Source organism: Lolium perenne, chromosome 3, assembly GCF_019359855.2.
Source record: "Lolium perenne isolate Kyuss_39 chromosome 3, Kyuss_2.0, whole genome shotgun sequence".
In the NCBI taxonomy this organism is placed as follows: Eukaryota; Viridiplantae; Streptophyta; class Magnoliopsida; order Poales; family Poaceae; genus Lolium; species Lolium perenne.
In genome coordinates, this window is record NC_067246.2 from 159,388,205 (window position 1) to 159,406,872 (window position 18,668).

The 18,668-nt window shown below is 42.3% G+C and overlaps 1 protein-coding gene across 4 annotated transcripts in view; it reads left to right on the forward strand.

Moving 5' to 3' along the window:
• The window catches only part of LOC127323547 (CBL-interacting protein kinase 8), a 36,174-nt gene extending 19,653 nt beyond the window's left edge, over positions 1-16,521 (forward strand). For 2 of the 4 annotated variants that reach the window (XM_051351660.2, XM_051351663.2), the window contains 7 exons: positions 9,491-9,580; positions 10,285-10,407; positions 11,554-11,667; positions 14,123-14,239; positions 14,975-15,031; positions 15,127-15,201; positions 16,016-16,521. In XM_051351660.2, the coding sequence (XP_051207620.1) occupies positions 9,491-9,580; positions 10,285-10,407; positions 11,554-11,667; positions 14,123-14,239; positions 14,975-15,031; positions 15,127-15,201; positions 16,016-16,111 (672 nt within the window). In that variant the 3' untranslated portion in view covers positions 16,112-16,521. Of the gene's footprint in view, positions 1-9,490; positions 9,581-10,284; positions 10,408-11,553; positions 11,668-14,122; positions 14,240-14,974; positions 15,032-15,126; positions 15,202-15,971 lie in introns of all 4 variants that reach the window. The other 2 variants (XM_051351661.2, XM_051351662.2) reach the window with 2 other exon arrangements.
• The last annotated feature ends 2,147 nt before the right edge of the window (positions 16,522-18,668 follow it).

Genomic DNA, 18,668 nt, shown 5'->3' on the forward strand with positions numbered 1-18,668 from the left:
GGTCATTTTGGTTCTTTGCTACCAGAATGAGGACATCAGACTAGCTGAAGATCAGAAATCCGTGTACGTAGATGAATTAAACCAGGAGACCACTCACGTAGTGGCTACCTCCAACCAAAGAGAAGGATTCCAAACTGAAACGAACTCTGTACTGTACTGTACTGCAGTTCTCTCTGGTCGACCATGGACTCGGTGATTGAATTGAAATAGCTGATGCTCCTTTGCTGTATGTTTTGTTAAACTGAACTTTGCTGTAGCTCTCTCTCTCCGATCACTCACGGACAAAAATGAAAGAGGCCGTGCGGGGCAGCGCGAGCGTGTGTGTTGGATGCGGAAGATCAGCGCGTACCAAACGGAGGGCGGCATCACTAGCAAATGGTCGACTGGACATGGCCGGCGGCAAGGCGGCGCGGCGGCGGTCACAGACGTGTGGCGTGGCGGCGTTACAGGCTAGAAGGAGGAGAGGCGAGTGGTGCATGGGCACCAGTAGCTCACCAGGAGCGCGAGGAGCTTGTTGGGGAGGCCTGGGGCGGCCGGAATCGATGGCGACGGCGGCAATCGACGTCAGGGTCCGAGGTCTCGATTGGCTCGGCTCTGGGCTTCTCAGCTTGTGTGTGTCGGCGACGAGATGCAGGGCGCCAAGGCGAAGCTTCTCGGATGCTCGGCGAGGGTCGGCGAGGCGCGGACCGACGGCGCGAAGCGGCGGCCAAACTAGGGTTTCAACAAGCTTCGGGGAGAACGAGAGAGAGAGTAGGAATGAGAGAGGAGGATGACTGCGGCATCGAGGCGGTCTCATCCACTCGTAAGGGCGGCAGCAGGAGGTGGCACGCGAGGCTCGGGCGCTGGACAGGCAGCTGCTTGCCTCCTTCGTGTCTCAATAAGGAAGAAGACAAAGAGATCTTTGCAAGCCCTCATGCTTTTAGAGTTTTCCTGGAAATCTTAAAACAACATCATTTTGTTTGCAAGATTTGGTGATTCAAACCTGGTTTGAAACTTTGTAAAAGTTTAGGGAGCTTGTAAAAGAAGCAAGTAAGCTCCATATACTTCTCTTTTGCAAATTGGAGACATTTTTAAAGTATTAATACAAATTTGCATACATTAGGATTTTCAAATTATCTCTTTTGTGCAATTTTCTTAGGAAAATAACATGATGCTCATGATGCACAAACAACCCTAATATAGGTTTAGCAAAACAGGGATGTTACAGATCTATCCCCCTTAAAAGAATCTCGTCCCGAGATTCCAAGGTAGGAATAGAAAAAGTAACAAGGACTACACCGGTCTTCAACGATCTTGTCGATACCACTACAATCTTCTTTGTTGAAGAGATTGATCCACGATGTCATGAAGAAGTTGATCCACAACACCATGAAGACCTCTTCATTTTGCTTTCTTCACCCTAAAGGAAAGAGGGAATGACACTGGACGGTGGATCTTCACAAAGATCGAGTATTTCATGGTCAACTCGTGCAAGGGGTGTTTAAAAACAGCTCTTGAGCTAACAAACATGAAACACGTCAAGGTAACAGATGAGACTGAAGAAGTTTCAAATTTTGGTAGGCAATTGCTCCACGCTTGACAAGAATACGAAGGAACAAGGTAGTGAGGAGTTAGAATGCCTTTGATACCATGACGAGGCACTCTTAGAGAGGGTGACTCGTAGAAGCATGAATGATTATCCAACGAGAGCAACTTTGGATTTCAAAATCATAGTTACTCTTCTGGCACGAATACATGAAACGATTGTTGTCTACTCAAAAGGCTGGGGCCTAGATAACTGATGAATTCATTAGAACTTCAGGTACAAACCAAAGGAAGGGGAAGAGCACTGGCTACTGAAGGGTCAAGGTTTGTGACATTACTTCATGCTACTTGAACGAATAGACAACAGATATGTGGCAACCTAGGAAAAGATACTTCTCCCAGGCTTTGAACTTTGAATATGACAAGAGGAGTGCCAGTCGTTTAAAGCCTACTCAAAAGTACTGAGGTCACATATGGCTGACGAATTCACACAACGTGTGAATTAAAGAGAACTTCAAGTAAAAACCAAAAGAAGGGGAAAGTATTGTCTAACGACGTAGTAGTATCACCGGGAAGTGAATTTTCTCCTAACGGAGTTGTTATCGCCGGAGAAATGGTTTCGAGGGATTGACCGAGAGATATTTAGCAACTATGCTTCTAATGTTCTCCTTGATATTCTAGACACCAATATCAGGCTTCTGACTAGCCTTCAATAGGTCATCAGGTGAAGGTCAGACTTCGGAATTGAAAAGCATCATAAGGGCAACTTCTAGAATAAGTCGCACAAGATCCTTATGGAGAGTGGTTATTCTTGTTGTTTCAGGATATTATGGCATTAGACCTTCCGACTGATTGTGTTAACCATGACATCAATCTTACCGGATTTACAAAGAGACCTATGTCAAAAATCCTTGGGAAACACTAACCATCATTGCCGCTTGAGATTCGGCTTAGGTTAGGTGTAAAGATATTTCATACGTAGCAAGTCCAAATAGAAATTTGCAATAGTTACCACATAGGTAAAGTCTCTAGATTCTCAAGTTATGGACTATAATATCAAGCTCAAAAGTTTAAGCTAGATTGCGTAATCCATATGGTTGCGACTGCCAAAGGCAATTTCGTGCACATGAGCTTGCAATGTAACATAATTGAGTCCTAGTGGGGACATCAAAGAAGATAATGAAGTCATTGAGCTTCTTCTGTTTCTTAAACAAACCAGTCAGTGGCTTAGTGTGCATAGATGAACGTTTCAAGGAAGGGAGGTAACAACCTTCCTCTCGAGAATATTCCGCACATGCATGACTGACTTGCGATGATTCCCTAGGGAAAACAAAGGGAACCCTTCTCGGATCCACGGCGACATCTTTCAGCAAATGCACATGAACCAAAGAAGGTCACTTCCAGCATCCAGAACACATACTTCGTGGTAACACAAAGATGGTTTTTAAAAGTTTCCAACATTACTGCCAGTTGTTCAATATGAACCTCTTTAGACATGGACAAAATAAGAATGTCATCGATGGGCTCAACAACAAACTTATCAAGATACTCCAATGAGGGATTCACATGTTGTATGAACGAGGCAAAAGTATTGGTCAGACCAAAGGACATGAAGATGTATTCAGGCGAAATGCCATGAGTATAAACATCATCAAGACAGTCCTCAGAACTAAATTTGATTTGACGATAGCCCAAGCTCAAATCAAAGATAGGGAAGATAGCATATCCATAAAGGAGATACTTCCTGACTTCAACACAAATAAAACTAGAGATCCCTTTAAGAAGGACCAAAGTCAGATAGAGCATTTGTCTTTCAACTCTCCAAGTTGTTGTTTAAGCTCAACCAACTAGTCTAGGATGTCATGTAGGGTTTCTTGGAGAATCAATGATTCCTCACGAACTTGACAACATGGTCATGTGTCAACATGGCGATACGTTTAGAAAGACATCCAGAATATCACGAACCACCGATATATCACTGAGTTCGAGAGAGAAGCTTGCTTTTCAAAGCAGCTGATGTGGTCTTGAGAGCTTAGGCACAAACCTAACTCTTTGATCGAAGAAGGTGTGCCTAGCTAGATAACATACTAGGGATCACAGTCAAACTTTGCTTAGTGATCGGTTAACAATCATGCTAAGGATGACACAAACGTCCTTGGATTTCAAAGCAATGAGAATTGCTAAGAATCTCGGATGGACACATCAATACATACACCCCAACATTCCCAAGCACGGATAGTTCGGAGGAAGGGAGAGTAAAGATATGTAAGAGCATCACTTCATCGATAAGGCCATGAGACTTAGCATGACCTATAGATATGAAAGAGTGTGATACTCTAAGGTAGAACAGAATAGAAGCTACATAAGCCTTTTAATCTGCGGATTACAACACTTTGACCGGGTCCTAGAAATGGATGAGGTACTGGAGTTTGTTTCTCCTGACATCTCGAAGTAAAATGTCTTGAAAGACCACAAGAGTAACATGCACTAGGAGATTCCAATGCACAATTACAACTTGGCTGCTAACTAGCAGACAAAGGTCAGAAAGCAACTAAGAGGAGGGTCAGAAAGCAACTAAGAGGAGGGACATGAACAGGATCGGAAATCCTGAGATGTAGATGCACAAGATAACACTCTTCCAAAACTCATGCTGAAAAGGGAGATGCGGCAGAGTCACGGACATAGATGTGAGACTCATAAAGAGCACTCTTGTTGTGATCCTTCTGGTTCAATCAAAGAACCTCTGCCAAAGCTAATGGTAGGAAAGATCTTTTGTTGCCGCAATTCAATCACGACTACAACAAAAGACTTGAGGGCTAGGTGGATTTGAAGTTAGCCATCCTGATGTATGGTTTGACCATGGACAACAGGGGTCAACGGAATGGATCGTGGGTTAAAGGTCAGCATCATGTACTGAGATTCACACTAAGAGAACCCAGCACAATCCGGGACCTTCGGTTCAAGTCCAAGGGTTAAACACACAGAGAAAGGAGTAACTACTAACTAAGTGACACAAAGGGCACTACGAGGTAGTAATCATGGTGTAGCTTCAAGAAGCCATAGCTTCAGAAGTGCCCAATCAAATAGAAAGGAGACATCCAAGGTGAAAGGAAACCTCGAATCCTAGAACAGAATAATGTGGAACCCACAAAATAGAGAGATCATGATGGAAGGAGATCGCACTGTTGAAACGAAACAAAGAGATAACAAAGAACACACAAGACTTCAGAGAACTCAACATTAGGTCAACTGGTTAAGAAACGACCTGCTACTGAAGCACCTAAGTTTTGAAAGACCAGACGAGATTGTAAAACTTTTTCAAATCAACACAAGGTAAGGTGTGACTTTGAATTAGAGCGATACCAGATAAGGAGAAAAAAGAATCCTAATCAGATTTTTGCAAATAGTTTTAGCTTTCAAATAGTTTTCACAACCACTAGACTCAACATCGACCAATGGAAAGGGTTTCCTACAGTCAGTCCTGCTCTGATACCAAAACCTGTGACGACCCCGGAGGTCGTAGGCTAGACAAACCCAGATCTCCATCTGGCATAAGCCTAACCTAGATCTCTAGGGCCTACAGGGTGAGAATCGGTAACACAACAGTGACTCTACGACTCAAAAAGTAATACAAGCTCATAACTGAGCGAAGAACCAAAGTATTACAAGCAGAGGACACTGACCTGACATTTCATCAATCAATGGAAGCGAAGTTATGCTATTCTAAATAGCAAGATAGCAAAAGGCCTAAGAGGCCAGGAGCATAACGACGACGTCCCAGCCCATAGATTCCAGGCTGCCACCTGGGAATCCCAAGCTACTCGTCGATGTCGAACTAGAAACCTTCATTTGTTGGAGCGACTTCGTCTGAAACAAAGCATGCAAAGCTGAGTACAGGGACTCAGCAAGACTTAGTACAACCTTTTAGCAAAGCTGGTATGCGAGGCTTTATATGGAGCTTATTTTGCGGAAAGCCAGTTTTCATTTATAAACAAGAGGGAGCAGAAGCTCGTCTATTCAGATCATTTTCAAAAGGGGATAAGAGAGCGATATCACTAGCTCTACTGATCATCATATTGAATCCACCGAATCTTCATCATCAGCTGAGCCTATCAACTAGGAGCACCCCCTCGATACCCTGAAGAGGGATCCTTATCACACATTGATTTCAAGTTTTACGATTAGGTTAAAGTTCTCTATGATCAACACGTTCTTCCCCAAGTCGTCTGTAACCGTGGACACGGCTTTTCGAAAAGATTTACCCTGTAGGGGTGTACAACTTTACCCACACGCGCCGACCGACTCTTAGCGCCGTACGTTACACACTTCCTTGGTGTGCCGGCAGAGGGTGATCGACCAAAACCTTTCCCTTACTTCGCCTATTCCATGAGTCAATCTAACTGGGGAACTCCGTCATCGTAGGTAGCCATTCTCCGAGGCGGTCCCGGTCATTGTGCGCAGGGGATCCAGTTCAATGCCTCCAGCATCCTTCACCCTAGCCACGTCCCTGTATGATGCACCTTTGAAAACCTTTTCCACGCCTTCGCCATGCAGAATGCCAAATGGAACTTGCAAACTAATTGACTCATGGGTAAGCTAGGCAAGTTCGGGCCAAGGGGTTCCCATGGGCCCCGTGTGGCTGTACGCTCAGTCTTGGTTCCGAAGGCGAGAACCTCAGGTCCTAGTATCGGCGAGAACGAGTCAAATCACCACATACCCATGTGGCGGCCCATCCAAGCCTTTAAACATGTTTATTAACATAACTGATCTTACCACGCCATCCTGCCATACTAGGTTCATTCGCAGTTCTAATTCATCAACTAGATGGATCAGAATTCATCAACTAAGCGTGGCTAAGCATAATCGATATAACGGCTCTAGCGGTGCACACATAGCTCAAACCTAGTCTTGCTGGGAGCAGTGGATCAGAGTATTTAGGCTACAAGGATGGTAAATGCAACGCACATAGGACAACTATATCTGCCGATAAAACATATTGGAAACGAATGCAATATGTAGGAACCAGAAGTAAAAGCATTTCAAAATCATAATATGAACCAGGCTAGGGCTTGCCTTTGTCCCTGACAAACCAATATGGATCTTCGGAGATCCCATGCTTGACTTGTTCATTGAGTTGCGTCGTTGTTGATCTTCATCATCTCGGGCAGTTGCTCTATCAATCGCGAAGAAGCAAATACCGGAAAGGTGAAACAACAATCAACACATGGCATAATGCAATGCGCATACAAGTATGATGACATGATATGTTAATTAGGTACTGATTTGTAATCCCTAAACATGGACAACAATTTAAATGGAGTTCAAATACTGTAGAAAGGGCATTTAAATTAACTCCATGATTACATAAAAGAGTTGTTTTGTTCTTCTATTGTAAACAGTAGTTTAAGTTGTCTAATGATGCATGATTTTGAAACAAACAGATAGAGGACATTTTTATGAACAATTCGATATCTTATTTGCATTTTTCCGATTTTATATGAATTAGTTATGGATTTTGCAAGTTCATATATTTTCTGAAAACGGAAAACAGCAGGACACAAAAGTTACTCTATTATTGTCTGAACATAACTCACGAATTCTGTTTGGAAACACTGAGTTTAGAAGTTAAGTACTCTAGTGTTCAAACCGGAAACATAGGTACAACAACTAGTTCAAACACCAAACTAAACTGATGGTTTCCTGGGCTCTAGATCTTCTCCTAAGAAACCTGGTCAAAGACGTTGAATACAACTAGTACCTTGAACTGATGGCTTTTGGTGAATTGGGAGATAGTATGGTTCAGTTTGGCTGCTATTTTCACAACCGAAAACGGGATTTCTGTAGGAGATAAACAAGGCAGTAGTAAATGTATTCATGAAGTGGTCATTTTGGTTCTTTGCTACCAGAATGAGGACATCAGACTAGCTGAAGATCAGAAATCCGTGTACGTAGATGAATTAAACCAGGAGACCACTCACGTAGTGGCTACCTCCAACCAAAGAGAAGGATTCCAAACTGAAACGAACTCTGTACTGTACTGCAGTTCTCTCTGGTCGACCATGGACTCGGTGATTGAATTGAAATAGCTGATGCTCCTTTGCTGTATGTTTTGTTAAACTGAACTTTGCTATTAGCTCTCTCTCTCCGATCACTCACGGACAAAAATGAAAGAGGCCGCGCGGGGCAGCGCGAGCGTGTGTGTTGGATGCGGAAGATCAGCGCGCACCAAACGGAGGGCGGCATCACTAGCAAATGGTCGACTGGACATGGCCGGCGGCAAGGCGGCGCGGCGGCGGTCGCAGACGTGTGGCGTGGCGGCGTTACAGGCTAGAAGGAGGAGAGGTGAGTGGTGCATGGGCACCAGTAGCTCACCAGGAGCGCGAGGAGCTTGTTGGGGAGGCCTGGGGCGGCCGGAATCGATGGCGACGGCGGCAACCGACGTCAGGGACCGAGGTCTCGATTGCTCGGCTCCGGGCTTCTCAGCTTGTGTGTGTCGGCGACGAGATGCAGGGCGCCAAGGCGAAGCTTCTCGGATGCTCGGCGAGGGTTGGCGAGGCGCGGACTAACGGCGCGAAGCGGCGGCCAAACTAGGGTTTCAACAAGCTTCGGGGAGAACGAGAGAGAGAGAGTAGGAATGAGAGAGGAGGATGACTGCGGCATCGAGGCGGTCTCATCCACTCGTAAGGGCGGCAGCAGGAGGTGGCACGCGAGGCTCGGGCGCTGGACAGGCAACTGCTTGCCTCCTTCGTGTCTCAACAAGGAAGAAGACAAAGAGATCTTTGCAAATTAGCCCTCATGCTTTTAGAGTTTTCCTGGAAATCTTAAAACAACATCATTTTGTTTGCAAGATTTGGTGATTCAAACCTGGTTTGAAACTTTGTAAAAGTTTAGGGAGCTTGTAAAAGAAGCAAGTAAGCTCCATATACTTCTCTTTTGCAAATTGGAGACATTTTTAAAGTATTAATACAAATTTGCATACATTAGGATTTTCAAATTATCTCTTTTGTGCAATTTTCTTAGGAAAATAACATGATGCTCATGATGCACAAACAACCCTAATATAGGTTTAGCAAAACAGGGATGTTACATGGTGTGATAACAAGTCAGCAATATGCATAGCAAACAATCCAGTCCAGCATGATAGGACGAAGCACATTGGGATTGACAGATTCTTCATTAAAGAGAAACTAGATGCTAGAATTATCAAGATCAACTATGTGAGCACAGGGGAGCAGATTGCTGATTGTCTGACAAAAGGTTTGGCTGCCAAGGAGTGTGATCGAGCTTGTGACAAGATGGGGATGATAGATATCTATCACCCATCTTGAGGGGGAGTGTTGGACAGTATATGGGCTGCATTCTATCTAGCAGTCTGTCTTCCTATTCGGGCCCATGTGGCCCATTAGCCCAAGTGACCTAGGATGGTATATAAGTGAGGCTGGTCTGTTAGAAACCCATAGCAGCTGCTGGCTGCTGCCTCAAGGTTAGCCACTCTTCCTCTTCTACATTTTCTGTGATTTCTATGATGTGTTCTTTTTAATTTGGGAGTACAGGAGTATGTGGACACTATTCCAACTAGTGAAAACGTAGGCGAAATAAATGAGCTTCAACAGCCTTAGGGACAAACTACAGAACTATAAATTTAATAGAGGATGTGTCATTTGATTGGGGAGAGGCGGGGCAGGCACAACTACAACAGGGCAGGCTGCAGGAATGACCTAGAAACCTCAATAATTTATTAGCTGCAAGGGAAGTATAACATTTTGGATCTACTGTTGATGCCACAGACGTACCTGTTTGTATATAAGATCTTTTTCTATCACCTGTGGGGGTCCTGTGGCTGAGCTGTATATAGATATTTTTCAATGGCAATATGTGTTCTTGGTGTCCAGATTTTTTTTTCTTAGACACAACATTTTTGTTGAAAGTATAGTTTCTATATCCTGGTCTTTTCTCCTTAACGCAGATTGAGAGCGCAGAATATTCATTTCCAGCTGTGTTTCCAAACGGTGCCAAGTCACTGATACGTAGAATTCTTGATCCTAAACCAGATACAGTAAGTGAAGTTTCTACAATTACTTATTTCAAACATTGTCATGATTTCTTAAATAGTTTATATTTTCTTTTAGGATTTAATTAGGCAGCATCTCATTATTATCTCTTATGTTTATAGGAATTGGATGAGGTACTAATAGTCCAAAATATGAGAAATCTACTCAAAGATACTACTATATATTGCCGCAACCCGTAGTTCATTCTGTAGGGCTTATAATTTTTTTTAGATAGTAGGGCTTAGGATTTTTTCGCGAAAACGCAAAAGCCTTGCGTATCGATCCATTGATAGAAAAAGAAGGTTACATGTATGAGCCCAAGAAAGAAGCAACATCATGCTGTACAACTCAACCCAAAAGACCTAATCTAGGGGAGTAGCTGGCGATACTTGCTGAATGATATGATTCTAGCTTTGTGACAATATTCATGCTCAGTAGATCAGTTTAACAGATGTGTTCAAAAGCAAACAGGGTGGGTTCTCCAATCACCTTGACTTTGTTAATTCATACCTCCTCATAGTTTCCTTCTGCAGGATAAAAAACTTTATTGGATCTTGTAGTAGCTTTGATGAGGCGTACAGAGAACAAATATAATGTCAGAGAATATTATTTATCATATTATAACATGCAAAGATGCTATATACTATATGATTAGTTGCTATTGTCATTAGTGTTTTATTGACTTGCTATGCTTTCTGAATTGGAACAGCGAATCAGGATAGAAGAGGTCAGAAATGACGAATGGTTTAAGGAGAACTATGAACCTATCAGAGAAGTCGACAATGAAGAAGTCAATCTCGATGATGTTAATGCAGCTTTTGATGATCCCGAGGTACATAGTTATATTCACCATTTTCCAAGAGTTCATTTGGAATGAAGACATTGCATATATTTTGTTGAAAGTGTGGTACAATGCTGAAAATTTGGTTTCTACTAATCGCAAAAACTAATCCAGTAATGTGACCTTAAGTTTTAGGGAATAAGGACAATTTATGTGTGCAAATCCTTAGTTGTAGCAAAATGTTCTGGTGTTATGGATATTTGAAATTAGTTTTGCTTTGCTCACTTGTGATTTGTATGAGTTTTTTCTACATAGTTATTGTACTTACAAAAGCTTTACTCTTTCTACTTTGGCATGTTCACCGTTTTTGATACTTCAGTTCTTTGGCAACCTAATAATCATACTTATTAGTTCTTTCACAGTGATCGAGATATAGGCCAAAAAAACATAAACTTTTCTCTGTTTAACCTAACACGACATATTGATTATTGTTACAAAAAGTAAACCATTCACCTTCAATTTAGGTTTTTGTACCAGAGAATTTATTTTAAGCCAGTTGAGCATTCCGACTTGCACATGTTGTTTTGCTCAATCTTAGATAAGTAACTAAGCAACCATAAAACCACTTAAATTCTCCATTATTCATAAGTACTAGCATGTTATATGCCATCATTCACATGCTAGTGATAAGTATGAGGTAACCTTTTAATCAGTGATATGTTTTTGCCATGGAAACTGTCAGGGTTTCCACCTGTTTATGTTATTCTGGGGTTAGAAAATGAGATATATACAATTTCCATATATTAGTTGTATAATATCCCCATTGTATAAGGGTTTCTTACATCATTTACCACTCCTCTGCATGTATATATAGTTTGTACTGGCCTATGGCCTCATGGGAATGCAATTTGCCTTCATCATAACTTGTTATCAAGAACTGAGGTTTAGCGTCAATTATTATTTTTCCATTCTTCCTATCTCTTCTTGATCAACGAAAATTCTTGTTGATCATACCACTTGATGCTTTTATGAAACTTTATTCCTTTTAATGTTTTAAGAATCATCAACCTTTCGAAGTATTTCTTGGTCTACACATTTTTTTCCTCACTTACTTCTTTTGATAAACTTTGGTGTAATTTGTACTTGCAAAGTTGCAATTCTTCTAACTTCTTTTTGTACTCATATTTATGATTTCAGGGGGACACTGAACATACTTTTGATGATGAAGCAGGCCCTTTGACGCTCAATGCATTCGATTTAATTATTCTATCTCAAGGATTGAACCTTGCAGCCCTATTTGATCGCCGACAGGTATTTATGCAAGCCACTTGTGATGCAGAATGTTTTCGCAAAGAAATTATCTGAGTTGCAAACTGTACTTTGGTTTATCAAAACTGAAATGGAATCCTGATAGCTAATCGTCAGTGAAAGTGAATATGGAGTTTTGATATGCAAAGAGTGAATAGTTTATTTGTTTGTTTAGAAGCTGAGTGAAGATTTGATCTATTAGCGTAGTTTGTAAGCTTTTAACCTACCCATATTCTCTGCGTAGTACAATTTATAACCCATTTGTTTTGAATTATCTTTAACTGTAGAGCGAAAAGTGTTAGCCAATCCCATTTGATGAAGCGCAGGAAATAGGAGTTCAACATTCGCTTGAAGTTATAGGTCATCCACTCTAGGACTGGCTGTTATTTTAAGGGGCACCTACATACGATAGCAGGTATAAGAAATCACAATGAAATTTGTAGGCTCACTTTAATAGCACTGAGAGTTTCCAATCAGTAATCTCTTTCCATTCTGCTAATTCATACTAACAGGGGCATCAGTTCTTACCATTGTGCCCCATAGACCATAGAGACAGTGCCTTATTCTCAAAGCTAGACCGCATGCTTTCTTATCCAACTGCCCATCATCTGTGGTAACCCAAAGTTGTCATAATACTGCATTCCAGAGTCCACCCGGAGTCCAATATATGGCTGCAGTTTTTCATGAACAAAGTTGTTCACTGCCATTTTGGTTGTTGCAGACTTGCAGCAGAGAATTGTAAAATTTTGACGAAGAGAAAAAAATCCTCGTAAAGTTCGAAATGCACAGTCCTGTCAATCTTCCGATCTCTCTTGATGAAAACACTTCTATCCCACATTGAAGAAAAAAGATGTGAGAAACAAAATCAGGCCATAGTAGCAGTGCAGCACAATCATGGATCCGAGCAGGGAAAGTGGGCAACTCTACTTGGCTTTGGAGTTCCGGGCATGAAACAGAGGCCATCCTCTGCGCTGTGTCTCCTCTCCATGACCGCGCCATGAGCATCTGGCGATGACCTGGCATGAGGATTGGTATGGATTTTGTTCGAGTTGTACACACTTCCGTGTATTTTCCCTGCTGTGTAAGGGTTTTCCTGCATATTCACAACACCTGTGCGTGCATATATACCAGCCTAGCCTCATGGAAATACAAGTTGCATATTTCATCATGGTATTAGAGCCATCTAGGTTTTTTTTTCTCTCTTCACCACTGCATGTGCAACTTGTGCATTCCCTCCATAGAGCGACTGTTGTTGGCATCCCCCTGCCGTTCCGTCAGCTTCCTCCCTCCACTGCCCCGACGTGATCCACGCATCTCATGACACGTCAGCCTCATCTCGCTTTTCCCTGCGCTGATGTCCTGATTATTTAATTGCTCCATTGTCCATGGAATCATTGAATCAAGGTTGCTCCAGAATTCGCTGATCACGCCGCTCCAAGGAACTTTGCAGAAGCCTCCGATATGTCCGCAATTTCCCGGCGTGTGAAGACGTGCAATGCCGACTTGTTGTGGCAGCTGGCCCATCTGCGCTGCTTCCACATGAAGTGCTGCGCTTCTGCTTGTCCACCAGCGCTGTCGCTCCAGATTGATTGCTGCTGCTGCCGATTGGTGTATTCCACTAGCGCTGATGCTCTGGATTGAATACAGCTTCTGCCTACTTGTCTGTTGTTACCTAGCTCCTGATTGATTGTATATTTGCTGATTCAAGCTGGGATAAATTTTGGTGCATGCCAGTTTCCCCAATTAGTTGAGGATGCTTTTGTATTTTCAAGTACTCGGTTTCTGGAGAATGACAGAACAACAGAAGCCAATGGAATGTAAAAGAACAGAGGTCTCCGTCAGGGCCTTCCTTCAGGATTTTTCCCTTCAAAAATGTGTTAGTACAGAACTTTGCAGCCTTTCAATGGTATTGAAGTGTACAAAAAAATCGGTGTTGTTTAGGTGTGACAGAATCAAAACTTCATGTTCCTACTCGTGAAATCTCTGAAAAAAGCAAGAAATTCCTAAAAAAGCAAGAAACTTCCTGTTCGCTCGCCAAGCCTGTCACAACCTTCCTCCTCTACCCAGGTTTGGGACCGGCTATTCCTAAAAGGCATAGGCGGAGTTTCTGTTGGGTTTCGTATCTAGCCTACCCCAACTTGCTTGGGAAAAAGGCTTTGATGCTTGGGAAAAAATATATTCTGCAATATATTTTGCAGAATAGGGCGTAACTGACATACTCATGATTACTATCTGCAGTGATATTCAAACATTTTTGTATATTATGGACCTTAGTAGTGTTTGCAGTTTTACTAGAAGAAACATTAAATAATTAAGATATTAGTCCAAATAAAATTAATTAAGTGTGCTGATAGTACCAATAGTATTCGGCGATTCCTTATTTAAGTTTTGTTCTTATATTTATGAATTTTATAGATTAATAAATATTTCTCAAACCTAATAACTGTTTTATCTGTAGGACAATGGCAAGCTTCAAAATAGATTTTTGTCACGCAAACCGGCAAATGTTATATTGTCAAGCATGGAGGTTGTTGCTCAATCCATGGGGTTTAAGACACATATTCGTAATTATAAGGTAAATTTTGCTTAATCTGTCATAGGACGTTACAAACCTTCTAACTTGAGATCGTAACAGACAAGTGGATTTTGTTATTCCTTTTATAATGGTTAGCATATACTTCATCTGCAAACATATTGCTCATTTTGACTCTTCAATATTTACTTTTGACCATAAATTATATTCCTATAATGTTCCATCAATAGTTACAAAGGTTCCTTCGAATACGATTCCAATGGTATATATGTCATAGCTCACATATTCTTGGATTGATTATTAGTCAAAGGATAAAGTTGGATAGTCAAAATATGCCTTATATTTTGAAACAGAGGAACTTGCTTTTATCAGTATGAATATACAGACTTGGTTCATTTTTATTTCATCACGAAATGCTTACTGTCTTCTTTAGCCCTACTGTTATTATTTGGATTTCAATTTGATTGAAGAGTTCTTAAATCCCAATAACTCTAACACTGGGTTAAAGTAGTATTGAATTGCATTGTCAGTGATGAGTGAGACAACTCTTTGTTTTGCTGTTTGATCCATTGCATTGTAAGACTTTTGCTTAATGTTCAGTTACATAATACAAATTATTGTCATCTAATCGTAATGCTATGCACTCCATTTTTTTGGTGGTCTTCTTTTTCTCTGGATTAATAATATACATATACTCTTTTACTGCTAATGAGATTGCTTTACTATTGGCATATTTTTATTATTTCTTATAAATAGTTTCGCTTTTAATATATACAGATGAGGGTGGAAGGTCCAAATGCAAACAAGACTAGTCATCTCACAGTTATGCTTCAAGTGAGTCTTGCTCTCTCTGTACTCATGTACATCCCTTGTTCTAGCTTTATAGTTTGCTCCTCCTTTTACTTCTTCTGATTTTTCTCTGGTTTCAGATTTTTGAAGTTGCACCATCAATCTTCATGGTGGAGCTACAGAGATCTGTTGGAGATACTTCAGAGTATAATAAGGTTAGAGCTGTTTTCTCGCTACCATTCTTTTCTGCATATATACTTGTAACTGGTACGCTATATGCCACGCCGCATATCCTGCAATGCAACTAGCTATATTAATTTTGTGGCAATCAGTGCACTAGTTCCGGAGTTTCGCGGGATGGCTCGATGCAACTGGTTGTCTGGGCTGTTTTTTGTCATATAGTACTCCCTCTGTCCCATAGGAGGTGGCGTATAGTCAAAAATTCAATGTTTACAAACTTTGACCAAATATATTGAAGAAAATATCAGCAACTATAACATTAAATAAGTATATTATGAAAATATATCTTATGATGACTATTGATATTGATTTGGTATTATGGATCTTCATATTTTGGTATATATTCTCGGTCAACTTTTTTTTAATTGACTTTTTAAATCTAAGTTTATGCCCAATCTATTTGGGGACTGAGCGAGTAAGAAAATAATTTAGAATGTGCTAACTTCAAAGAGCATTCAGAGGGTGTAAATTTTGCATATAGAACAAAGGTGATATGATGGACTGATTATTAGGTGTTGTTTTACTTCCACATTATGCACGTGGTTCACAGCTTGAAGATGATACTATATGAGACAGTTTTCTAGATGAAGATTCTAATGAACAGTATTTAATTAAGATAAATTTATTAAGATAGTAATGCTTGTACTTGTTACATGTAGCTGCTTGTTTGACAGATTGTCTTTTTCTCAAAATTTAAAACTGTAAAATACAATTTACTATATTCAATTGCTTTTGGTTTTTCCAGGGCATGCACGCCTAACTATGGAAATCATTGTTTTGTTGTTGCAGTTTGTAAATAACTACTGCTGCAAATTAGATGATATCATTTGGAAAGTTCCTGCTGAGAAGAGAAAATCGAGGACGCCTCGGCCATCGAAGCGTTAATTTTTCCTCGACGTTTATGTATTGCATGACACTATCGAGATCTACTTTTTTAATTCTCTTGGCCAGAATTTAGCACCTAAACCACATCGGTTTGTTGCAGGTACCATGTATAATGTTGCGTGGTTTGAATTATGTACATCATGGGTTTGATTAGTGGATGTACGTAATTGATCAGTGTTGTTTTAAATATATAGGCGTAAATCTTTGTCTAGTATCATGACTGTATACTACGAGTCTGCTTGTACAAAGAGGAGCACCTATTAGTGGTTTTGACAACTCAGTTTTTCTGTACAGAATTCCAGCGATGTGTTGAAGCAATTGTAACTCGCATATCTCCTAGCTTGTGGGGGAAGAGTTCAGATCAATTGTGTGTGTTGCCAACTGCTACAAGATTTGTTGATTTCGTTCCATTTGTGTTGTCCGGTTTGTTATAGCAACTCTGGCAGACTGCTTATGTATGGGGGTCGCTGGCACAACATCCTCTATTTGGAGAGGTTGCTCCCACACCGGTGTCGCCTCGCCCCGTAGTGTAGACCCAATAGAAATTTAAATTTAAATTGATATTTAAACACCGAATTTAAACGAAATTCATATGAAATTTATACAAAAGTACGTTGAATTGATACAAAACAAAATTAAAACGACATTTAAAACCGAATTTAAAAACTTAAACTTAATCAATCTACTGGCCGTCGATTGGGGCGCGTGATGGGCCTGCCTCGTCGGCGTTCTTCGCCTTTGCCGCTTGCATCTGTGCCCGCCTCTCAGCCCTTGCTTCGCGCATCTGGCGGCTGGTGTCGCAGGAGCTTGCCGGCGGCGCCGTCCCGTGCTTCCCGCCTTTGCTCGTTGTCGGCGCGCCTCGCTTACTCGCGGGCGAACACGTCGTAGTGGCGATGAGTGTTGAGGGAGGCGAACTTCTGTCGCTTCGCCTCCATCAGTAGGCGTCCCCCTCCTTCGTGGCCGCTCGCTGGCGCGAGATCTCGAGGGCGTGCTCGAGATTAGCGTCGTTGATGAACTCCCGCTACTCCCCCTTCAACGTCCGGAACCGCTGCGCGTTCAACGACGTCAGGATCGCCGCCTGCTCCGGGTCGGGGGTGCTTGCGGCTGCTCACCCCACTATGCCGCCTCCTCCGCCACCTCAGCTTCCGCATCGGCAAAGTAGGCCTCGCGCCACACCGCGAACGTTGGGTCTACGTCGGAGCTGTTGTCCGCGTCGGGCTCCGGCTCCGGTTGCGGTGGTGGTGGTGGTGGCAGCGCACGGCCGTTGATGCCCAGCATTGAGTACGTCGTCTTTAGACGGCGCGACATTTTGAGGTGGAGAGAATGGCGCGGCGGCGGTGGTGGAGATGAGAGGATAGCACCACGGTGGTGGACGGCGTCCGTACTATATAGCGGCCACAGCTGCCCGCATTAACGGCGACGTACGCGAATGGACGCCGCGTGGCTAGTCGCTACCCTCGTGGCCGCTTCGTTTTGCGCGCGATAGACCATTAAACGCCAACGACCAACCTTCCCGTGTCGCGGCCGATGCGAACCGCCGCGTCCTGTCGCTGACAAAGCTCCCCCACCCGCGAAAACCGTCGTTCCGCGAGGCGCCGGCGCGCCCGATTCGCGCCCTTGGTTAAGGGGCCGACACAGGGTTTCCGGCGATTCTATTGGGTTCGAAAATTGTCCGGCGCCGTTTGGGACGTGCCGGTACGAGCCCATATCCGCCCCCGGCCCCTAAAAAGCTATCGGGGCCGCCGGTGGAGATGCTCTAAAGGTTTTGCAAGTTTCTCTTAATAATTCCTCACAGTTTCTGAAATTGTGTGTGAAGTTGGAGCCTTAAACTGGGCTTGTATATTTTAGTTTTTATTTAGTTCTGGAATATTTGATCATACAAGCACCATTTGACACCTTTGTGAAACTCGAATACATTTAAGAACTATTCAAAATCCAAACATAATAAATAATTCATGATAAATTAAACATAAATAAATGTTCCAAACATAAATAATTCATGATATAAACAAACATAACATAGGATAAACCAAAACTAGTCCATCTAGAGTTGGTGAGGCAGAAGCTGGGCATGGCCAGCCTTGTCTTCGATCTGTCAGTAGATGGCAAGGAATTTCTCAATTGGATGAGGAACATGCCTAGGTTTCAGGAGTCATACTGGCAGTTCACCTTCTGTTGTACGATCTTGTGAAGAATGATGTCTACTAGACTTTGGTCCCAAAATCAGAGCAGGTCAATACACAATTGCAAACTTGAGCATCTCTAGCCGCGTCCCTCAAAGAGATTTGGGGCGCGCCGGACAAAAAATCGTTCCCAGCCGCGCGCCCCAAAGCCTCATTCCGTCCGGCGTGACCCAATAAGGTTCTGGCGCCCTGATGACCCACAAGTATAGAGGGTGTATCGCAGTACTTTCGATAAATAAGAGTGTCGAACCCAACGAGGAGCAGAAGGTGTTGACAAGCAGTTTCGATGAAGGATTCTGTAAGGGTACATTGCCCCTATGTGTGGTTTCGGTAATTAATGACAACCCCTATGGACTAATGTTTTCATTAAGTTT